Raw genomic sequence first — 25,189 nt, 5'->3', positions numbered from 1 at the left:
GTCTGTCTGTCTGTCTGTCTGTCTTCCTCTGGTGTAAATATGTCCACACAGCAGACATGTTGGCGGTGAGCCAGCCAAGCATGCCCGCACACACCATGCTTGTCACTGCGTTTTGATTTCATCATCACAATATCCTCCTTCTGTGATAATCTTTTGACCAATTATTTTTCTTTCTTTTTTTGCCTTTTCGGATGAATATTTTTGGTGGCCGAGTTTTGGGGTCATCACTGAGTAGGATCCTATAGTCAGGTGAGGTGAGGTGAGTTAGGCTCTTAATCTTCTACATTCTTTTCTACTGATGAAGCATCAGGTTGATGTGTTTAGGAATCCAGTATAACAACATGTCTCTCTCTGTCTCTCCTCCCAGCTCATCACCTTATAGAAACCTGATTATTATCTGGTATCAGTTCATACCTGACTGTGTGTCTGCTGGTTCATACCTGACGCTGTGCAACACATTCAACATTAACACTTCTACAGACGAGGACGGTGGACTCATCAGGACGTGTGACCGGTAAGGGCTGTAGCCACAAACATAAAAATAATTCAAATGTATTAGACCCGGTCTGACCGGGTCTCTATACCCGTACTGGACCCGGAGCTCATTTATGGCTAAAATCACCGTGGTATTCAGATTAGCCATGTGTGTCAGTCAACTCCTGCTCCCCCCCGCCGCATCAGAGTAATCACAGACGAACTGCGTCGCATTCTTTCTGCTGTGTTGCAGACAGAGAACATTTCGCCGACTTTATACCGTCTGTCCCCGCAGATTATGTCCATAAACATGCTCCACACAGACAACGTTCCAACTTGCATCTTCCCGGTGGCTTTTGTTTGCATTTCACCTGCTAAAAGACCTCCATGGTGTTACTACGCAGGTCGCAGGGTAGCCGCCCGGAAAACTGAGGATAAGGTTAGAATTAAGTTTAGAGTTAGGCATACTTTTACTGAAGTTAAGTTTAGGAATAAGGTTAGGTTTTGGCACCGTTTTAATGAGATTACGTTTAGGATTAAGGTTAAGTTTAGGCATAGTTTACTGAGGTTACGTTTAAGAATACCAGGTGAATACCGCCCCGGGGCGAGTGTTTTGGTATTCTTAACAGCAGTGCAGTGCTCCTGAGATTGGCTGCGTAGCGTTTCAATCGGCTGTTAACATTAAACTATGAGAGAACAGGCGATATGGATTTGGGAGCGTAATTACAACGCATTGGTCTCATTTTAAAACCGAAGGTTAAAGATAGACAGGCAGACAGACAGGCAGACAGACAACATGTCTACATTGTGGGGATATTTCCAAATATCAGAGGAAGACCCTGTAACACTTCCTATACATCCCATGTTTATGATGCATTATGAATATACTTATAATGTATTATAATCTGCTTATAAGAATACCAAAACACTCGCCCGGGGCAGCATTCACCTGTAATGTAAAAATAATAATACAAAGCTGGTCGTCGGGTAGATCACGGGTCCACACGGGTCCATCCATTTCAAATGATCCGCCCGTGCCCGAGGGACATGTCAATAACCGGCTCGGTTCTCTGTTCGGGTCTTCGGTTCCAGGTGGACCCGTGCTACCCTCTACATGGATGCATCCATAAACATTTTTAAACGATCTACTGTATCGTTTTATTAAACAGAAAATCGTTCTTTAATGCTATTATATCGATCTAAAATCTGTTTGCAATGTAAATAATCAATTTTATTGTCTTGTATTTAGTTCGAGACATGTTAATATTTGTCATATTTTTACAATTACAATGTGATCATTGCCGTGTTGATATTATTCTGTCATTCCTGGGTTTATACTTGGTTTTGCGCCGTGACTCGCACCGACAATAGCTGATCTACAAACTCACAACACACGGCACTACAACGAGAGTTGAGCTTGCAGATCAGATATGACGTCATTACTCAGGCGACGGCACGCTCAGCTGAGAGAGATGAGGCTGCTAAGGCCAGGCTAGGCTGGGCGCACGCCCACGCATGCTGTTCACAAAACAAACAGAGAGAGGACGAGAGACAAAGTTTACAATGGCAGAAAGTTCCAGCAGTAAAGTGACAGACAGAACGGTGGACCGTGAGATATTTAAGCCGAAGTTGAAGTTGAAAGTGTGGACACATTTTGAAAAAAAGGGAGACACCCCCACACTTGATAAATCACTCGCCGTTTGCATTGCAAAGCCGAACTTAATACAACGGCAACACAACCAATCTTTCCATCAGTGGTGTAAAAAGTACTCACATGTCATACTTAAGTAAAAGTATCAATACTGCAATGTAGATATACTCTGTTACAAGTCAAATGTATAATAACTGATCTACAAGCTCATTGTGAGCTTGTAGATCTGCTATTTTCAAATGGCTGAAATGTATACAGGGTGGTTAATGTATGTTTTGTAATAATAATCTAAATCTACAAAGTAACTAGTAACTAAAGTTTTCAAATCATTGTAGTGAAGTAAAAGAACAGTATTTGCCTCTGAGATGTGTTGAAGTAGAAGTAAGTACAAAGTTATCAAGAAAATTAATTTAATTTAATACTCGAGTAAAAGTGTGTTAAGTAGGCTACAGTACAGAGTAAATGTACTTAGTTACTTTACACCACTGTGAATGACGTGGAGCTACGGCAGGGACAATGGCTGGCAGCGTTCCAGAATAATTTGCATCATGTCAACCCTCCAGCCATGTTTCATACAAGAGCCTCAAGTGAAGTGGTCTTGTTGTGTAATTTTCAAAATTTGAGGAGATCTCATGAGGCCCCCTGACTGTTTGAGGCCCTATGTGGGATTTTTTAAAGGGCCTCCAATGGATTGGAAAGCTGTTTATTTATATTTATTAACTATGCTGTTATTGCCAAAGTGTGTGCTGAACTTCAGCTCAACAGCGAGCTAAACTCCACTTCCCATTGAAATAATGACAGAATCGTGACGTAAGACTTGTTCTTTTACTGAAGATTCTTCATCTTTACAGGTCATGGAGTAAAAACTGAAATAAACATAACATACAATACAACATGAGATGTTGTCCTGTTCTCTTTACAGTAGCTTGTAAATACAATCATTTTTAATACCAAATAACCATTAACTGCCGTTTTTAACATTAACTTAATTATGCATACATGAAATTGTCACTATAACATGAAATTATAGCTTCCACATGAATTCTAACTTACAGCATTGCCTCCTGGTGAAGGTATGTAGAAAGTAACTTGAAAAACATCCAAATTGGACAGAAATGAAGAGCATGCACTCTCTGCTGCTACTAACATAAAAATGCTGTTTGCAGGCTCACACAGCTGTTCTGTATCCAGTGCAATTAGCTAAACTCACACACCTGCCTTAACTTAACGACCTCTTCTCATCAAGAGGGCCTTTCAAGATAAGGGTGTCTTTCAAAATAAAGTCATTCCAATCAACATAGCAGCATAAAACATAAATGACATTACAAGTCAACACATTAAAAAATAAAACTGTGTGTGTGACTGTGTAGGGACTGTGTAGGGACTGTGTGTGTGTGTGTGTGTGTGTGTGTGTGTGTGTGTGTGTGTGTGTGTGTGTGTGTGTGTGTGTGTGTGTGTGTGTGTGTGTGTGTGTGTGTGTGTGTGTGTGTGTGTGTGTGTGTGTGTGTGTGTTTATACATACCACTGGCTGCCACAGTATATGTTTAAAGCTGCATTACACCTCAAGCAGACTGTAATAATCAAACCTTTTAATTCATTGTCTGGTTCTGGTCTTATTTTCTTTAATAAGTGTATGTTATTATTGTGTGACCCTCATAATTCCAGGCTCAAACTAGTAGTATTGCCACCACCACCAATAATAATGATAGTAAGAGCATCTATCTGCTCATACAAACAACGTTCACTGGAGCAGTGGAACCTCTGCTGTGTTTTGGAGCATTTACTAACAAGGTATAGATAGGCCTACATTATATTATACTGTTCTATGTCTATGCATTACATACACTACATTATGTATAGACATAGAACCATTTTAAAATAGTTCAACTAGCTGATCTACATGGACACGTTGTGAGCTTGTAGATCGGCTATTTGAACTATTTTAAAATGTTTTCTTCAAAATAGATTGATTGATTAATTGATGTACTTTATTTAGTAAGACATGAGAAACTGGATAACTTGTAAAGCACTAAGCTTGTTTCAAATGAGTTCCCACGCACACAAATCATGATGACATATAAGAGACAGACAGATATACACACTAGTAAGAAAGAAAAACCGGTGCGCTTCCTCTGGATGCCTTCTTAGTTTAGGCAGTGGGTGCTCAGCTATGTATACATCTCAAATCAAAACCATCCAGGTGGAAAAAGCGGCACTCCAAAATAAATACTGCAAGAGAGTGGCTCAGATGTAGTTTCTCATTTTATTGCAAGAACGCTAACGCGTTTCGGCCGTAGCCTTCCTCAGAGCAGATTAGATTAAAAAGACTACGGCCGAAACGCGTTAGCGTTCTTGCGATAAAATGAGAAACTACATCTGAACCACTGTCTTGCAGTATTTATTTTGGAGTGCCGCTTTTTCCACTTGGATGGTTTTGATTTGAGATATATACACTACTATACAGAACGTCATACAATCAGTTTACAGGTTACTGGTATGAGACATAAGAGATATGTACATGAAAAAAGGGGAGGTGTTTTTATGGGACATATTGTAGTGGTAGATCTGGGCTTACACATTGGAATAAAAAGTGCTCATGGTCTTGAAAAGGTTGGTTACCGCTATACTGTCCTCTCTATTGTGTGTCCTCAACAATAGTTTGACAGTTAGCGAACAATAAAGATTAAGCGAGTCCAGTGTTTTATTGTCTCCACCAGGCCGAAAGGCATGGCGAGAGAGTATGTTTTACCCCCTGTCCGTCCGTCCGTGTGTCCGTCCTTCCGTCCGTCCGTCCTGTCCTGTCCGTGTGTTAGCAGCTAATCTCCGGCACCGTTGGCCCGGTCGCTGCGAAACTGTGCACACACACTCCCTGGATGCCAATTCAGAACCTCTGCCCCATTTTTCACATGGGCCTGTTATAGCGCCACCAGGAGGCCGATTTGTGCAAAACCCATTTACTCCTACAGATTTTATCCAAACATCACGCAAATCGGTACACAGTATCTCTATAGTCATGTGATCAAGACGGATCTGTCCGATATTTCATATTCCATCCTGATTGGCTAAGGTTGGCTTCCAAAGGTTGCAGGATTTCTCCGTTTTGAACAAAATGTCTCAAATCATGAACACAGCGTGCGATTTCCGTGAAAACTTGTACGCATATTCCCACTAGGCCGAGGAAGAAATGCCACCCTTTTCACATTGGCCTGTTATAGGGCCACCAGCAGGTCTAATTTACCAAAACACATTTTTGCACCAAAATGCCTCAAATCATGAATGCACACACATTCCCACTAGCCCGAGGAAGAAATGGCACCCTTTTCACATTGGCCTACTATAGCGCCACCAGGTGGCCACAATAACCTACCTGACCTGGCGGAGACCTAGTCTTGAGGTTGCTTTTACTTTGTATAATTTTGTAAAACTGAAAAATACAAGACATATAGAAAACGTTCAGTCAGTTACTTCAAATGTAAATAAAGCACTGTGCTGAATATTAACATTGTATTAAACATAAAGCATTTCTTTTTCACATGTCATTTCTTTCTCTTTTTATACAGGTTAGCACCTAACAAAAGGTAAGTAGCAGGTGAGTATGTTAAATAACAACTTATAAGGTACAATGAATCAACACCCATGAACTCAACATAAAACTACAGGTAAATAACAGGTAGGTGTAAGTAGCCTTTAAACAGAAACATGACCAACACAAATGCATCACAAACTATTACTCACAGACATGTTGACCAAGGCTGAAGAATGTTTGTGGTCTGCAGCCAAACTGAGCTGCTTTTGGCTTTGCTGCTAGTATGCAAGCTGAACCCAATAGGGTCTATTGGCACTAATCCTGATGCTATACATAAAACGTCCAGCAGGAGGTGTAGTTTTCTAAACAAAATAAATGGGGTTCAGTACACTCCCCGCATGGCATAATAACATGATTCATGCCACTATTCTTAGGCACTATTGTCCTTTGTCATGTAAGAGCAAGATTACTTCACTGACTGGGTGTTAGTATTCCTTTGCAGTTCCTTGCTTGATTGTTCTTACTGTAACCTTGTGCACTTTCTTGTCGTAGCAGGCCTTAACAATGAGTCTGTCTGGCCACTCATTGCGTTTCACCTGGGTGTTCTTGAGCAAGACAACGTCCCCCTTCCTGAAGATTTATTTTGGTGAAAGAACTTTAGGTACCTCAGGGTCGGAGGAAACCGCAACCAAAGGTCTGTTGTTCATTATAGCCATGACTTCGGCCATAAGTGTAGTTAGCACTTCATGAGTGAGATGTATTTTGGGTGCTGACCTGGTACCATGCCAACCATGGTCAGCTGGGTTTTGACCGGAGGCCACACAGTTCCACTGCTCTTCTTTGTGTTTGGGTAGTGATCTGCGTGGCTGATGAAATGGCAAAGGTACCACCCACCCATAAATCAAACATGGGCAAATTCTCCTTCTACAGCACTGCCACCCAGGATTGGAATAGTCTAACTCCATCCCTCAAAAAATGCAGTTCGCTGGGCTCATTTAAAAGAGCCTTAAATAATCACCTTTCAGGAGGCCAAAAGAGGAGGTAGTACCATTTTCCCGTTAGACAGCAGACCCTCCCCCCCTGTTCTTGTACATATTTTTTTCCCCTCTTTTTTTTTTTTTTTTGTTGTACATAGTGTTTTTTTTTTGTTTTTTTTTGCTGTTTATTTTGTAATGATATTTGAACTGTGGTGCCACTATATATGCCTATGAATTGAATACCAAGGCCCTCATTGGAAACAAGTCCGCAAGGACTTTTATGAACGGACCTGTTAGACAAAGTATTTTAAATGTAACTGTGCTGTTTTACATTTTTGCCTAATAAAATATTCAATATTCAATATTCAAAAGAAGTGTTTCCCAAGTCTTCGTTACCAGTGGTTTTGTGGGTCACTACTTTTCAGGCACCGTTTAGGGTTGAAAGGCTGCAGAGCTGAGAACTCATGTTTCTCTTTTAGGCAGATGGTGTTACTACAGGGGCTCAGAAATGGTGCTCTACCCTTTGATAGCACATTTTTCTTGTAGACGTTAACCCTTGCCGGCTTGTGAACTCCACCGAGGCAGACCTCTCCCACAACTACCCAGCCCATATCCAGCCGCTGTGCATACAGTATGGTGTGTTGTTTGGGCCATTGTGCTGCTCCCGTACCTTATGTACGCTTAAAATGTCTCTGCCCAGTAGGAGAAGGATAGGGGCTTTAGGCTCAAGAGGAGGTATCTTGCCTATGAGGGGCCTTAGGTGTGGGAAGTGCTTTGTGATCTCAGGCGTAGGGATTTCGGATCTATCATCTGGGATCCTGCTGCACTCAATGAGCGAGGGGAGTGCTACTCGTGTCTTCTTGTCAAGTGACTCCATCACAAAGTCGTTTGCCTTTCTCCCTGCAGTTTCCGTTACACCTGAATATGTTTTCAGTGTGTAAGAAGTTACCTCTCCGTGAATGTTGTAGAGAATTCTGGCTTTGCCAGGGATCTGTTACTCTGATCATCAAGGACCACATATATTTGATGAGCTTTATCTGGGTTATTGGCTGGATAAACACTCACCAAGCTGATCTTGGCACAGGACCTTGGCCTGGGAGCTTTGTTGCAGATGTCAGTGCATTTAGCTGTGATTTCTTCATTTGTGTCGGACTCCCCGCCATACTCGCTCTGAGTCGGGGGCACCTCTGTAAGCCAGGGAGCGGGCCCAGGGTGTAAGGCAGAGATATGTCTCTCACTGTTGCACTCCCTGCATTTAACCGTTGCCTTACAATCTTTTGCGATATGTGCAGTGGATGCACAGCATCGAAAGCAAATATGGTTCTCCTTCAGGTAAGTTTTTCTGTCTTCAATGGACTTCAGTCTGAATCCTCGACACCTGGACAATGGATGTGGTAAACCATGAATTGGGCAATGCTTATCAGGTTCTTGCTTTCTGTCTTCTGCATTTGCTGCAATGGTGGGGTTTGGTGATGTCACTTTGGTTTTCCTCACTGTCACAGGTGTTTTGTGCGCATTCCATCCAGGAGGTTCAGGCCGTAAGCCACTGGACATAGTGAAAGCAAAGCTTGGATCGTTACGTGTCTTTGCCTGGTTGTTAATGATCCTCACAAAGAAACCAAAGGGAGGAAATGAGACCCGATTCTCTTCTTTATATCTGGAGCCCTGTACGATCCATCGCTCTTGCAAACCGTAGGGGATTTTCTCTATGATAGGATTGACTCCCATTGCTGTGTCAAGATATGCCAGCCCAGGCAACCTGCCACTGGACTTAGCTGCTTCTACTTCCAGTAGTATGTCTCCTAGCTCCATCAGCTTGTGAGCTTCTTTGTTTGTTATTCTGGGGAAGTTCTCGATCTTTTTTAGCAAGGCATGCTCTATGAATTCAGGGGAGCCATAACAGTCCTCTAACCGCTGCTGTATCATCTGGACTCCTGCCTCTGGATTGTGTACATGCACTGCCCTGATACGCTTTGCTTGGAGGGAGGACTCAGGACCCAACCATCTCACAAGTAGATCGAGCTCTTCTCTTGAAGACAGACAGAGTTCTCTGGTAAGATGCTGAAAGGATGACTTCCAGGCCCAGTAATTTTCTGGGCGGTCGTCAAACTCCAAAAGAGATGAATTCACGATCTCTCTTCTTGACAGGTACCGTACAAGATCAGTATTCTGAGATGTCTGTAATGCATGCTGGTGTAAAGAGGAGGCATCATCTTGGTTGTGGGACATGCGGTTTGTCACCCTTGGAGCATTATTGGCATATGTTGATCTTGGAGAAGAATATTCTTAACTATGGTTTGGATGAAGCTGCTGTGTTGACTGCTGTGTTGCAGTGTTGATTAGAGTTTCTTGCATTTGCTGAAGCTGCGGTGTTGATTGCTCAGCAGTGTCGATTGGAGTTAAGTGCATTTGCTGAAGCTGCTGTGTTAATTGCTGAGTTGCAGTGTTTATTGGAGTCGACTGCATTTGAGAATCTGTAGAGCATGCTCTTCCAAAGAGTGTCTATCTACATAGTCTTTGGTACGCTGAGCTGCATCTTCTTCCTTCACCTGTTCTAACAGATCACGTTGGTACACTTCCAGATCTGCTGCTGCTTCATACACTTCTGCTTCCCTGGAGGCTGCTGTTTCCTCTTTGTGTTGTTGCAATACGTGTAGCTCAGCATCCATCATAGCTTTTTGTCTCATGATGTTGGCTTCTTGTTCAGCAAATTTGACCCTCACCCGTGCTGCCTCCGCTTTGGGTCTGGCTTTGGTTGCAGCAGAGGTTGATGATCTTTTTTAACTCCCTGTCGAGCGAACTTCTGATCTTGTCTCATAGACTGAGGGCATTTTGCTCTTTGCATCACTGGGTGGTTCCTCTTCTGCACCTGTGTGATGTTCCATTGTGCTGTAGTAGTGAGATATTCACAGTTATTTTTGTTCTTCGCCCGTTGCGCCGATGTCTTTTTACTATACTGTCCTCTCTATTGTGTGTCCTCAACAATAGTTTGACAGTTAGCGAACAATAAAGATTAAGCAAGTCCAGTGTTTATCTTGAGGTTGCTTTTACTTTGTATAATTTTGTAAAACTGAAAAATACAAGACATATAGAAAACATTCAGTCAGTTACTTCAAATGTAAATAAAGCACTGTGCTGAATATTAACATTGTATTAAACATAAAGCATTTCTTTTTCACATATGACATTTCTTTCTCTTTTTTATACAGGTTAGCAGGTAACAAAAGGTAAGTAGCAGGTGAGTATGTTAAATTACAACTTATAAGGTACAATGAATCAACACCCATGAATTCAACATAAAACTACAGGTAAATAACAGGTAGGTATACATTGTGTAAGTAGCCTTTAAACAGAAACATGACCAAGTAACACAAATGCATCACAAACTATTACTCACAGACATATGTTGACCAAGGCTGAAGAATGTTTGTGGTCTGCAGCCAAACTGAGCTGCTTTTGGCTTTGCTGCTAGTATGCAAGCTGAACCCAATAGGGTCTATTGGCACTAATTGCCACCCTGTGCTACACATAAACCCAGTGCTATACATAAAACGTCCAGCAGGAGGTGTAGTTTTCTAAACAAAATAAATGGGCTTCAGTACAACCGCTGATATAGGGCATAGCAGTGGCGGCCATTTTGTGGTGCCACAGATCTAAAGCCCCTTTTCCCCCCATAGTGATTTCTGCCTGGAAAGCCTGGAACCAAGTCATCCAGGATCCTGGTGAATCATGACCATAAAACATTTGATTCTGTTCATAATATTACACTATTTTTCTTTCAATATATATATTTTTTAAAATAGCAGATCTACAATTTTGCAACGCATCACATGGCGACGCGTTGTGAGCTTTAGATTTTGATGTGCTCATGTGGCCTCATGTTCTTTTGTGCTCGTTTTCATATACCTAGTTGCTTGTTTCTCTCACAAAACCTGGCAACGCTGCTCACACAGGCTGTGAGCCACAGTGCAGAGCAGCGTTGCCATGTCTGCTTGTTATAAGCAACGTTGGGCCCCTTTTACTGTAAAGTCCCTTGTAAATAATTGTTAGAAATATTGTCTTAACTAACTAGCTGTGGGTTTTTTTGGGCTAGTTTCTAAAGTGTAGTTGCTTATTTGGGCTTGTTACATTTTTTAAATTATTTAAACCAGTGGTTCTCAAATATTTTCATGGACCCCCACATTAATATATTCTATTTGTCCGTAGTAACCCTCATCTGAAGATGTTTTGCCAGGGAGACCCGTACCAGATTTGTGTTGTTAGAATGTTTCAAGATTTTTTGAAAATAGCAGATCTACAAGCTCACAACGCGTCGCATCGCGCTGTGAGCTTGTAACATTATTATTCTGATACTACATTCTATATTACTTTGCTTTCACTGGTCTACAGTATGTGTCTATATGTGATGTATATAAATTAATTCATTTGTAGAACTATGGTATACAGAAATGTACATTAATGTGTATTCATTCATTCAGATTCATTAATGTGTACTCCTTGATGTGCAGAACTTCAACTACAGTGTGTGTGTGTGTGTGTGTTTAGTCTCTTCACATCCAAAGCATTAAGAGAATGAAGCTGACATGTTGACATCATGTGTTTGTAGGAATCCACCATGGAGACACTTACGGATCGTATCCTGAACGCTCTGCGTGATCTTAATCCGCAGGAGTTAGACGAGTTCAAGTGGCGTCTGCAACGTCCTGGCAATGTTGAAGGTCTCCAGCCGCTGAAAAAGAGTGCTCTGCAGGATGCTAAGATCACGGACGTCGTTGACAAGATCGAACATAATTATCCCGGGAACGAAGCTCAGCTGATGGCAACTCTCCTGGTGAAGGTCAACAGGAGTGATCTAGCGAGGATGTTTGAAAACACACCAACAGGTATGAAGAGATAATGTTTAATGTGGTAACACTTGCTATCCATCCCATGTCTATAATATATCTATAAACATTTTAGTCGCCCTTCTCTGTCCTTAGTTCAGAGTTGATTGCAGGTGTGGTAGAGTGTCAAAAACATGAAGGAAAAAGGGCAGAAAAAAGCATGTATATTTTCAATGCTCAATAAAGTGCTCCAAGTGTAAAGTGCAGAAATCGTTTAGGTCATATGACAATCATCATCAGTGCCAGATAATACATTATTATATAAAGAGGTCATAACAGACATTCTGTATAGTTTTTTTATGGTTATGTAACAGGGCGGTACAGGTAAAAGTAGCCAGAAATATGTTTTAGGAATCCTGAAACATGAATTAACTCCCCACAAGGTACGTCATACTGTTAAAGATTTGAGGCAGAGGCGTGGCGTAAAGTACAAATTTACATACGTTTTATTCAACATACAAGAGTTAAAACATACATAGTAACAATTAGTAAATGACCAACAGGTTGGAATGTTGCACTGTGGTTCAACCATATAAATCGTATCTCTACAGAGAGAGTTCGATGCTGAGGCTTACCAAGGGGAGGGGAACTGGCCAGTGGCGGAACAACTGAAAGCCGGGCTGGTAGGCATGGCACACTGATCAGGCCCCCCCCTGCACACACACGTGCACTCCGCGCGCGTGTGTGCCCAGCCCGTGCGCGGAGTGCACGTGCACGGACTGCGCGGAGAAATGTGCGGGTTTTGGGCGGATTGTGTTCGTTTTTGTGTTACTTTATTTCGGTTTTAGGGTTAGGGTGAGCTTCCAACAGTGTATTGGGGTGCCTCGAATATATTTGCAGTTCCATGTAAGCTGGTGAATCTCTTGCTGAGAGGCGTCCACGGAGAGGCGGAGCACGCAAAGTGCGTCATAATTCTAATAAAATAAAGGTCCATGTGATCTGACGGCCCGGGCCCCCGGAGTCCCGGGCCCGTAGGCGGCCGCTTACCTGGCCTACCCGGACGCTCCGCCACTGGAACTGGCTAACCAGCCCAGGGCAGTGGCACCCTAAGGCACAGCACACAACAAAACCAAAATAGTAAAACAAAGTACACACAAAGGAAAGGGGATACCACCACCACTGGAGTGGGCGTCGCCTGGTCCCGAGCTGGGGCCTCAGCACCAAACACCAACCACCAACAGAGAGAGAATTAGTGAGGACCATGTATATATAATACATAAGGTTAAAATACAATTCCCATTAGACAGTGTCTGGTCGGGGGTTTCACACAACATATTGAATAATCAAATGAGCCCAAAACGAGGGCTGTGGATCAGTGGTGAAATACACTAGGACAAAGCAGCAGCGCTGTGTTTCCTCCTCACCAAGCCCTGGAAACACAAGCAGCAGTGTGTTAGCATACTATTAAATAGTGCTTAAAATCAATGACGCAACAAGAGACAGGCATCATATTTAAACCTACCACACAGACACACTTTGCGTGGTGCAGTCACACACACACACACACACACACACACACACACACACACACACACACACACACACACACACACACACACACACACACACACACACACAGCCAGGGGTAGACAACCCGAGGGGGAAGTGCTCTCGTGGAGAGACGGACACTCGGACAGTTGCACACAGACTAAAACAACATGAAGACAACCGGTCAAGTTCATGACCATAACATATAACTAAATGCACAGCTGGCACTCGCTAAACAACAAGAAACATACCTAATCTGATGCATGGTGGACAACAAACAATACTGAAGCCCAACGGCCCAGCTTTGGTTTTTTTCCCGGAAGTTACACGGTCAGTGAGGAAACGCACACGCCGTGCACAAGCCGTGCACAAGCGTGAGAACTGAACTGAAGCCCAACGGGTCAGCTTTGGAAAGCGGTCAGTGAGGACACGCACACTGTCACTCCCTCCAGTAGTCATAAACGACACAGTGGTTCTGCATACTGACAGTTTATTAAAGCACTCTTGCGGCTCTAATACACCAACGTCGAACTACATAAATAAAGCATAAACAAACAAACACTTGCATTAATAACAGAAACATGACGTAAACATGGTACTATAAACAAACACATAAACTAAAGCAAATACAAACAAACACACCTTGCTGGCTGCATATAGACTTTAAGAAGGGAATGAGTCCTTGTGCCCACGACAGACTCACAACAGCAACACAACTGCAATACAAATCATTTCATTAACCAAACGTTCAAACCCATATAATGTTCAATATGCGATTCTTTAGGCATTAAAGATCCAGGACACAAACATACCTGTCTCACACTCTCCCTGTCTCACCTCAAGGGAGGAAGTGCAACCACTAACGTGTCCGTGTCCCAGCCTCCCTTATAAGGAGTTCCGGACATTTAACTGAGTTTCCGGTACAAAATACTACTTCAAATAAAGCGACTCAACAAAATGGGCATGGATAATGGGCATAAATAATTATATTAAATAAGAGCAAAAACAAGAAATAAAAATGATTACTCTGGCAGTTACACACACAAACGAGAGGAGAAGCTAACAGTGGGAGGAGGATGGGCCATGGGCAGAGTGGGAGACAACGCCCATCCTGCTACAGTTACAAAACCCTGAAAATATTACAGAAAAGTCAAATCAACTGTGATGTTGTAAACTAGGATCAGACTGCATGTATTATAACAATGATTATAAAAAGCATTCTGAAATGATTATGTTTTACAAACATGAGAACTAACATGGAATGCATAGGATGTGTTATCAAAATGTCCGCCAGTGCCTAATGATTATTGTAGTATTATGATACAGTACTTGACTTTATAATGTGTAGAGAGTTTATGTGTAGAAGTAAATATTTATATTATATATTTATATTTACTTCAATACAACAATATTACAATAAATACAAGATAAAGATAGAAGATATTATTCTTTGACTGTCTGTGTGGTTCATATAAACATCTATGTTATTTCTGTATGTTCTGACAGAAAAAGGTGCCATCACTGAAAACCCACTTTCTGGTGAGAAATTGATTATTAAAAACCTACATAAAAGTCTATAGTTTGCTCGTTCTGTTTATTGTTCATCCAAATGTATACATATCTGTCATTGCAGCACAGCAGATAAGTGATCTTGTGAAGGCTGAATTTGCTAAACTAAATATTGCCTCATCAGACCAACAGACAGGTGAGTAAGATGAAATATTTTTGTATACATGTGTCAGACATTAGTAATCTGATGAATAGCTGTCTTTTAGAGAGTAGATATATCCAGGGCACCATGTTCCCAAAGCGGAACCAAAATGAGCCAATAATCATAAATGATTGAATATTTAAAATGAGATGAAGCACAACTACAATAGGCACAATTATATCATGATATATTGTAGGTTAAAATGTAACCTCAGTTAAGGTTATTCTTCAGTCATGTTAATGATTTCTTCTGTCTAATTTGTCTCCAGTCAATGCTTCACGTCCATCGATACCTCCTGGGAGCACAAACAGAGAGGACTTTATAAAACGTGAGTCCATGGTGGTTGTGTGTGTGTGTGTGTGTGTGTGTGTGTGTGTGTGTGTGTGTGTGTGTGTGTGTGTGTGTGTGTGTGTGTGTGTGTGTGTGTGTGTGTGTGTGTGTGTGTGTGTGTGTGTGTGTGTGTGTGTGTGTGTGTGTGTGTGTGTGTGTGTCCTTGTCTCTCCAGCTCTTTATAAAACAGAAAATGCATTTTCGTTTCAGTTTCATTTCCAATTTTATCCAACCAGGGCAGAGAACTCAATCATGATACAGATTAAACAAGTGTAATTGGAAGTGATGACACTAAGAAATGAGCAGACAAAATTGGAACTGGAACACAAATTACAAATTAAGCTTAAAAATGGGTACTTTCTCCTGATTGGCTTAGATTTTGACACTTACCAGAAAATGGATTTTATGTTTATTAAAGAGCTGGAGAGACAGGGAGACATCTGTTACTAAAAAAACACTCTATAGCAATGATTACTATCAGAATACAGTGTTTTAACCTTTTAACAAAATACTTTTTGTTTTAACCAATAAATATCACTTACCCTACCTTTAAATCATAAATTAAAAAATAATGTCCTACTTCACCCCTGCCCTAATTCATCATACAAGAGTGTTGTGGCAAAGCAGTGAAAACAGCTGATCTACAAGCTCACAACGTGATGCGATGCGTTTTGAGCTTGTACATTGAAAAAAATAAGTTGTTGGATCTAATTGATTGAATAGCGGACATTGATTGCAGATTAATTGTTTGCTTTGGCAACACTCAATCCAGTTGTCTAGGTTATACACATCAATATTAACTTAACCTAATGCAATTTAACAAAGTTATTGTCTCCGCCAGGCCGAAGACATGGCGAGAGAGTATGTTTTACCCCCTGTCCGTCCGTCCGTCCGTCCTTCTGTCTGTGAACAGCTAATCTCAGGCACCGTTGGCCTGATCGCAACGAAACTTTGCAAACACACTCCCTGGATGCCAATTCCGAATCTCTGCCCCAAATTTTTCACATGGGCCTGTTATAGCGCCACCATGAGGCCAATTTCTGACCTGTGAAAGTGCTCCGAGGAGCACTTTTTCTATTTTATAAATGTTTTAATCACGTTCTGACAACATGAGTCAGTCATGTCATGTAATCATGTTAGTCCAACACAATTCAAACAGTTTACATTTTTTTTGTTGGTCATAATCAATTGTAAAACACTATCAATTATATGAACTTCTTTCTTTTTTTTAAACATTGAATATCAATATTGTTATTTTTTGCCACCTCTGTAACTTGCTAGAACATATTACGTGGGTAATAAAACTGGCCTTAATGCGGCAAACTAACATCCACCACCGAAATGTTTAGTAGTAGAGCCTGAATACAGTCTTTGTAGACAGTAGACTCTTTGTAGACTCAAGTAGAGCCTGAATACAGTCTTTGTAGACAGTAGACTCTTTGTAGACTCAAGTAGAGAGCCTGAATACAGTCTTTGTAGACAGTAGACTCTTTGTAGACTCAAGTAGAGTCTGAATACAGTCTTTGTAGACAGTAGACTCTTTGTAGACTCAAGTAGAGAGCCTGAATACAGTCTTTGTAGACAGTAGACTCTTTGTAGACTCAAGTAGAGCCTGAATACAGTCTTTGTAGACAGTAGACTCTTTGTAGACTCAAGTAGAGAGCCTGAATACAGTCTTTGTAGACAGTCGACTCTTTGTAGACTCAAGTAGAGTCTGAATACAGTCTTTGTAGACAGTAGACTCTTTGTAGACTCAAGTAGAGCCTGAATACAGTCTTTGTAGACAGTAGACTCTTTGTAGACTCAAGTAGAGAGCCTGAATACAGTCTTTGTAGACAGTAGACTCTTTGTAGACTCAAGTAGAGTCTGAATACAGTCTTTGTAGACAGTAGACTCTTTGTAGACTCAAGTAGAGCCTGAATACAGTCTTTGTAGACAGTAGACTCTTTGTAGACTCAAGTAGAGAGCCTGAATACAGTCTTTGTAGACAGTAGACTCTTTGTAGACTCAAGTAGAGAGTCTGAATACAGTCTTTGTAGACAGTAGACTCTTTGTAGACTCAAGTAGAGCCTGAATACAGTCTTTGTAGACAGTAGACTCTTTGTAGACTCAAGTAGAGCCTGAATACAGTCTTTGTAGACAGTAGACTCTCTGTAGACTCAAGTAGAGTCTGAATACAGTCTTTGTAGACAGTAGACTCTTTGTAGACTCAAGTAGAGCCTGAATACAGTCTTTGTAGACAGTAGACTCTTTGTAGACTCAAGTAGAGAGCCTGAATACAGTCTTTGTAGACAGTAGACTCTATGTAGACTCAAGTAGAGTCTGAATACAGTCTTTGTAGACAGTAGACTCTTTGTAGACTCAAGTAGAGCCTGAATATAGTGTTTGTAGACAGTAGACTCTTTGTAGACTCAAGTAGAGAGCCTGAATACAGTCTTTGTAGACAGTAGACTCTTTGTAGACTCAAGTAGAGCCTGAATATAGTGTTTGTAGACAGTAGACTCTTTGTAGACTCAAGTAGAGCCTGAATACAGTCTTTGTAGACAGTAGACTCTTTGTAGACTCAAGTAGAGCCTGAATACAGTCTTTGTAGACAGTAGACTCTTTGTAGACTCAAGTAGAGAGCCTGAATACAGTCTTTGTAGACAGCAGACTCTTTGTAGACTCAAGTAGAGCCTGAATACAGTCTTTGTAGACAGCAGACTCTTTGTAGACTCAAGTAGAGCCTGAATACAGTCTTTGTAGACAGTAGACTCTTTGTAGACTCAAGTAGAGCCTGAATACAGTCTTTATAGACAGTAGACTGTTTGTAGACTCAAGTAGAGAGCCTGAATACAGTCTTTGTAGACAGTAGACTCTGTGAGTAGAGTCTGAGTAGTCTGTGAGTAGACTCTTTGTAGATGGTCTGTAGATTCTTGAGTGGGTGGGTAGACTTTGCGAGTAGAGTCAGAGTTTAATCAGTCGTCCTTCTGACATCGTCAAGTTCATCACTACCAGTGTTTTTGATTGAGAAGATCCCCATGGTGGTCTTCTCAATGGCATCCTCATTAAGTGTCTCATCCACATCCTAGTGTTAACAACAAGGATTATTTAGTTAAAACAAAAAGCATTCATGAGACCAGCATTCAACATAGGGTTCTCTCAATGTGCATTTATACAGTAGGGATACCAATAATATAATCCTCGGAGCACAGGTCTCCGCCAGGTCAGGTACGTTATTGTGGCCTCCTGGTGGCGCTATAATAGGGCAATGTGAAAAGGGTGCCATTTATTCTTAGGCCTTTCACGGCAATCAGACACTGCATTCATGATTTGAGAAATTTTGTTCCAAAAATATGTTTTGCTAAATTAGACCTGCTGGTGGCGCTATAACAGGCCAATGTAAAAAGCGTGGCATTTCTTCCTCGGCCTAGTGGGAAAGTGCGTGTGAAATTTCACGGAAATCGCAAGCTGCGTTCGTGATTTTAGGCATTTTGTTCAAAACGGAGCAATCCTGCAAACTTTGGAAGCCAACCTTAGCCATTGAGGATGGAATATGGACAATCGGACAGATCCGTGTTGATCACATGACTATAGAGTACTGATTTGCATGACGTGTGGATACAATCTGTAGGAGTAATATAAAAAAATGGGTTTTGCACTAATTGGCCTCCTGGTGGCGCTATAACAGGCCCATGTGAAAAAGTTGGGACAGAGGTTCTGAATTGGCATCCAGGGAGTGTGTGTGCACAGTTTCGCAGCGACCGGGCCAACGGTGCCGGGGGACCGTACCTATGTTCCCCGGGTCCTATGGGAGATTAGCTGGGCACGGACGGACGGACGGACGGACGGATGGACGGACAGACATACGGTAAAACATACTCTCTCGCCATGCCTTTCGGCCTGGCGGACACAATAATATCACTATAACGAGATACAATATTTAAAGGGTGGGAGGCTTTATTTCCATTCCATTTCCCATGTGCATGTCATATCATGAGCTGTGACTGTAATATAGCTCAATTAGCTTGTGAATTCCATCCATCTGTGGTTACTGAGATGCACTTTGCTTTTTGAGACTGTGTCACTTTAGCTTTTTTTCAGAGCTATACAGAGCGGTTTAATAAAGTCTGATTTGACTTGGCTGTGTATTGTGTCTCGCATCGAAAACTACAAGCTCACAACATGTTGTGAGCTTGTAGATCAGCTATTTTCGGTGAGACACTGGTGTGCAACTAAGTCAGGGGTAAAGTATGACCATGATGGGATTTAAAGCAATCATTAGTTGCCCATGTTTCTCAGCCAACAGTTTAGTCGTTAGTTGTTAAATAATTAGCAATCATCGAGAGTCACTACAAAGGACAGTGATAGAATAATTAGCAGTGACAGTATGTGTTTAAGTCACAACTATTATTACAATTGGCTTAATTCCACGCCTCCACCACGCCCCCAATGTTGCGAGTTTGTTTGTCTGTCATCGTTGCTGATTGGCTAGTACTGCTCACATGACGCAGTCGGACGTTGTGTGTGTGTGTGTGTGTGTGTGTGTGTGTGTGTGTGTGTGTGTGTGTGTGTGTGTGTGTGTGTGTGTGTGTGTGTGTGTGTGTGTGTGTGTGTGTGTGTGTGTGTGTGTGTGTGTGTGTGTGTGTGTGTGTGTGTGTGTGTGTGTCAGGGTATCCGCTAGGCATCTTTTGGGCCGGCCACCATGGCCGACAGGATTATATTTTAATTATATTTCAACCAACTGATCATTACACATCGTTACGTTAGAGCTGCGCTTCTTTCCACTTTATCACAGATGCAATCTGTTCCTGTTTTTATAGATAACTAAATGATATGATCTACTATATCATGCAGAGATGTCACTTGCCAAAAATGAAATGAATAAAGTGGGCATGAGTGAACTGATGCGCGACGAATACCAAAACGCCCGGTCGCCCCGGGGAAAATCTGGCGGTATTCACCTGGTATTCCTAAACGTAACCTCAGCAAAACATTGCAAAACCTAACCTTATTCCTAATCTTAACCTCAGTGAAACTATACCTAATCCTAAACCTATTTCTACCCTTATCCTCAGTAAAACAAATACAAGAATACAAGAACCACTGGTCCGCCTGAAAATGGGGACGAAGGTGTTTTGGGGCGAGTCCTCCGGTTACCCTGCGCCAGAGCCTTGCCCTGCACCGTCGCACAGTATAAACAAATGAATATATATTTTGGGCTTCTCATTCTCATTCAACCTTAATGTTAATAGTGTTTAGGTCCCTGTTTTATTATCGACAATTGGGTCCGGCTTGGTTCAGATTCTATCACCTCGGAACCCCAGTTCTGTTTATCAACACCCGAGCGAACCACCCGTAGACCTACTCAGCGCTGATTAGGAAGAGACACAGCTGTGTAAAGAGCTTTGTGCTTCACCGTATGACGGTGTTGTGGCGTATCAAAAATAGCAGACATACAAGCTCACAACGCGGCGCGTTGCGACGTGCTGTGAGCTTGTAGCTCTGATATGTTCAACGCGAGACACCATCGTAGAACGAATAGGCTAATCTATAACTGCAGCGCACAGCAGCAGCAGGCTGTCGGGAATTAAACCAGATTTAAGTCAGATCATGATAAAAAACTTTAAATGATTATGATTGTAATGGTTGTAGCCAACTACTTTATGCAAATAATAATATTAATAATAGGCTTAAATGATGAAATAGCCTAATAACAGCATTTTCCCAACCGACCACGGTGGCCGATGGTGTTTATAATTAACGGCCAATTAAACATTTTATCGATCAATGGCCGGTAAATACCGGCTAACGGAATCCCTGGTGTGTGTGTGTGTGTGTGTGTGTGTGTGTGTGTGTGTGTGTGTGTGTGTGTGTGTGTGTGTGTGTGTCTCTCGTTTTGCACAAACCTCTAGTGTCAGTCACTTACTATGAACTCCTGCATAAGGTCTCCAGGATCCTCATTAAGGAAGATTCAGAGTCCTTTAATTAGGAGATCCCTCCTCACGTTAATGTCCTCCTGAAAGATGAGACAGAAGAACAGAACAGACACTTAAACTCATTTACATGTTGTTGCTGAAGGCAGAAACCTTGCATCTCCATATTTAATCTCTGTTAGGGTATTTTCATAAATGAATGACCTAATTTATACTTCATCATGACAGTGTCACGCAAAAGTAACTAAACTCACAGCGTGATACATCAGGTTGTGAGCTTGTAGATCGGCTGTTACAATTTAAAAAATAAATGTGATTTTTTTTCATATAATAACATGCTAAATAGAGTGGCCAGATTTAAAATGATTGTGGATTGTGTCTGTGGATTATATTTATAATAAATAGTTCTTTTTTTTAATTGATTCAATACTTGATTAGCAGTTTGAAAAAAAAAGCACAGGAAAGTACAGTTCAATACAAGGTCTGCTAAGAGGATTTAAAACCCAAGAAAGCCTATGGCTTGTACAAAAAACTTGTACATCTGCTATTTTTGAAAATGTTTGAAAAAATGTTGAAAGTGTGAGAACTAGTGATTTATAAGTTATTTGAAGAATCGGCCTCAGGTCTTAAAGGAATAGTTCACCCCAAAAAAACATATTTTCTATCAATTATACCCACACCATGAAGCCTTGAATTCATGGAGATTTGTTTAGTTTTTGTCACATTACTGAGACAATGATTTGATGAGCTGACCTCCTGTAGTAACTCTGAGGACCCCTAGGGGTCCCTGACCCCCTGTAGTAACTCTGAGGACCCACTAGGGGTCCCTGACCCCCTGTAGTAACTCTGAGGACCCCTAGGGGTCCCTGACCCCCTGTAGTAACTCTGAGGACCCCCTAGGGGTCCCGGACCCCCTGTTGAAGACCCTGATTTAAAGTGTAAACTCAAACAGATGTATGAGGTTTTAACCTCTTAAGCTCTGTATATACTTTGTATGATGAATAGTGAAAACAGCAGATCTACAAGCTCACACCATACGGTGTGAGCTTGTAGATCTACTAACTTTCACATTTTTATATTCATGAAATTAATAATAAAAATAATAATATTTATTATTATTATTATTTGAAAATATTTAAATATATTTTTGAGTTAAAACATCATCTATAGCTGCACCACTTATTGTAAGTCTTTGGATAAAAGTGTCTGCTAAATGACTGTAATGTTATGTAATATAACGTAATATAATATAATGTAATATAATGTAATGTTATGTAATGTTATGTAATATAATGTAATGTAATGTAATATAATGTAATATAATGTAATATAATGTAATGTAATATAATGTAATATAATATAATGTGATCACCTGATCCTGGTGATCATTCACAGACTGCAGAACAGCGCCCTCTATCGTAAAACCACTGAAAACACACATGAGGAGTTGTGTGAAAATGTTTTAAATGATTTATAGTTTTAATGTGTGAACATGTTGGTGTATAATAACATGTCCAGAATACAGTCATCAGGTACAAAGTGTTTAACCCATTAAGACCGGGAACGCATCTGTGTCACAATCACTTAGGCTATTCAAAAATAGAAGATCTACAAGTTCATAGCGCGGCACTCGAATATATATATATAATATATATTTTCTATTTAAAATGTTTTAACTCAAATCTTTTCTTCTGTGGGATTCTACAAATGTCTTCTAAATCCTAACAGTTTTTTTGGTTGAAAAAACGCATGTTGCTATAATGTCAGTGGTTCTTCACACTTTTTCATGTCAAGGACCCCCAAAAGTATATGTATTGAAAATGTGTTGTTCCAGGGACCCCCCAGAAGCAAAGATTTGAGTAAAAAAATTATATATATTGTAGATCTGCTATTTTTAAACATTTTTGTACTTTTACTTTTGGTTCTTTAAGTACATTTTGATGCCAATACTTTTCTACTTTTACTCAAGTCAATTTTGAATTCTGGACTTTTACTTGTAACATAGTATTTCTATATTGCAGTGTTGATACTTTTACTTAAGTAAAGAATTTGAGTACTTTTTCCACCACTGAAACCCTTGAAACCCTCTATAATAGCTGACCGGGGTTCCTCAGGGCTCTGCTCCTTTTCTCTCTCTACACCAAATCTCTTTCCGAAAATAGCAGATCTACAAGCTCACGACGCGTCGCATTGTTGACAGCTTGTAGATCAGCATTTTCATGATAAAAAAAAATAGCAGCTTGCTGCGCTGCGAGCTTGTAGATCTACTATTTTTGAATAGCCAAAGACATCTTCAATATGACACGGATGCGTTCCCGGTCTTGAATGGGTTAATAAGTTGTGTATTTTATCATGTGTTTTTCTCACAGATTCCTCTCCTCTGTCATGGGACCCAAACACAGTGAATAAGAGACTCATCCTGTCAGAAAACTACAGGAAGGCGACTTTTACAGGACAACCCCATCCTTTTGCTGATCATCCACAGAGATTTACCCAGTACCTTAATGTGTTGAGTAGAGAGAGTCTGTCTGATCCTTGTTACTTTGAAGTTGAATGGAGTGGAGAGGATGTTAATATAGCAGTCAGTTATAAAGACATCAACAGAGAGGAGGAGGGGCTATCAGGCTTTGGACGGACTGACATGTCCTGGATGTTACTGTGCGGTGGTTCTGTTGGTGCTGAACGCTACTGGTTCTGTCACAACAGCATTCGTACTGCAGTGTCAGTACCTGTTCCCTCCACAGGGAGGAACAGGGTCGGTGTTTTTGTAAACCAGACAGAAGGTTTTCTATGTTTCTATCATTTAGACAGAGCCAACAGAATGAGGCTTCTTCATACAGAAAGAACCTCCTTCACCAGAGGACCTCTCTATGCAGGGATATGGGCTCATAGAGCTACTGCAGAGGTGTGTGAGATCTGGTAAACATGAAACGTAATGTATAACCTCTTAAACCCTCTATTCTATAGCTGACCGGGGTTCCTCAGGGCTCTGCTCCTTTTTTCCTCTACACCAAAACTCTTTGCTGAAAATAGCAGATCTACAAGCTCACGAGGCGTTGCGTTGTTGTCAGCTTGTAGATCAGCTGTTTGACGGCGGATGTTCTCCTACAGGGAGTTCATGGGTTCATGGGGTTAAAAACCCTGGTGTTGCTAGTTTATACATGAATACAAAACTCTCTCCCTCACACTCACTCTCTCTCTCTCTCTCTGTCTCTCTGTCTCTCTGTCTCTCTCTCTCTCTCTCTCTCTCTCTCTCACTCCTCTCTCTCTCTCTCTCTCTCTCTCTCTCTCTCTCTCTCTCTCTCAGTCTCTTTCGCTCTCTCTCTCCCTCTCTCTCTCTCTCTCCCTCTCTCTCTCTCTCTGTCTCTCTGTCTCTCTCTCTCTGGGGAGGACCAGTTATTTTCATTAAAGAGGTTTGGTGTAGAGTGAGAAAAAGAGCAGACCAAGTACAGAGCCCACAGGTGAAGTTTACTAAGTAATGAGGGGTTTAAATGTGTGAAAATACACATTAACATGAGTTAACAGATTAATAGAAAAGATTATGTGTAAACAAAAAAAAAACACTGATTTACACAACACTGATGACAGAGTCTGTCAAACGATAGCCTATGAAGTTATCTATGAGATCTGATGTTTAATCTGTAACACCATGTTGTTCATAGCCTGGTAAACCCTCCCTCCGGAAATCTCATTTCTATTTGATTCCAGGAGTGAGTCTGGCCTGATAGCCCATTGTGGGGGTTTCTAGTGGAATTACCAGCTAACCGAGCCTATCAGCGTCGTCGCACATCGTTCTGTGATTGACAGCGACAGTTGGCCAATCAGGTGGCGAGTTCGAGTGAGCCCAAAACACGAACGGCAGCCATCTTTTTCTGTCCACTATATTCTCCGCTATTTTTTGACTTCAAAAAGCTCTCTAACTTCTATTTTGAGGCACGGAATTTACTTATAAGATATCGTTTGGATAGAATTGAGTTGTTTAACTTCATATATGTGGTCAATTAATCATGACAAAGCCTATTTAAAAATAAATATTTAGAGAACCGGTAGGGGTGGGCAGTGACACCCATGTATCCGAATAAGGCAACCCATTTTGGGCCCCGAAAGTCTCAAACGTCCCGTTGCGTCACATTAGACTGGTGAACTGCTGATTGGCTGAAGGGGAAAAATTATCATTGGCTGAAGGGGTTGTCAGTCAACGGTATTACTCCCGCCCAACTCCAGCCCGCAGCCA

General features: G+C 41.3%; 1 protein-coding gene across 1 annotated transcript; it reads left to right on the top strand.

The window, feature by feature from the left end:
- Positions 1 to 418: 418 nt before the first annotated feature.
- LOC308079101 (neoverrucotoxin subunit alpha-like) lies at positions 419 to 24,233 on the top strand. Its single transcript, XM_080420454.1, has 6 exons — positions 419 to 514; positions 11,235 to 11,511; positions 14,506 to 14,538; positions 14,633 to 14,704; positions 14,979 to 15,038; positions 23,325 to 24,233. Exons 2-6 carry the CDS (start codon positions 11,244 to 11,246, stop codon positions 23,876 to 23,878), a joined length of 987 nt encoding a protein of 328 aa, XP_080276580.1. The 5' UTR covers positions 419 to 514; positions 11,235 to 11,243; the 3' UTR covers positions 23,879 to 24,233.
- The last annotated feature ends 956 nt before the right edge of the window (positions 24,234 to 25,189 follow it).

Source organism: Gymnoscopelus braueri (assembly GCF_963280865.1).
Source record: "Gymnoscopelus braueri genome assembly, chromosome: 22".
Lineage (NCBI taxonomy): Eukaryota > Metazoa > Chordata > Actinopteri > Myctophiformes > Myctophidae > Gymnoscopelus > Gymnoscopelus braueri.
Note: the sequence above shows the minus strand (reverse complement) of the source record. Positions and strands in the feature narration are given on the sequence as shown.

Coding starts and splice junctions, on each gene's coding strand:
- LOC308079101 (XM_080420454.1), top strand. CDS start 11,244: ATGGAGACACTTACGGATCGTATCCTGAACGCTCTGCGTGATCTTAAT. Junction 11,512..14,505: donor GTTTGAAAACACACCAACAG/GTATGAAGAGAT, acceptor ATGTTCTGACAG/AAAAAGGTGCCATCACTGAA. Junction 14,705..14,978: donor CTCATCAGACCAACAGACAG/GTGAGTAAGATG, acceptor ATTTGTCTCCAG/TCAATGCTTCACGTCCATCG.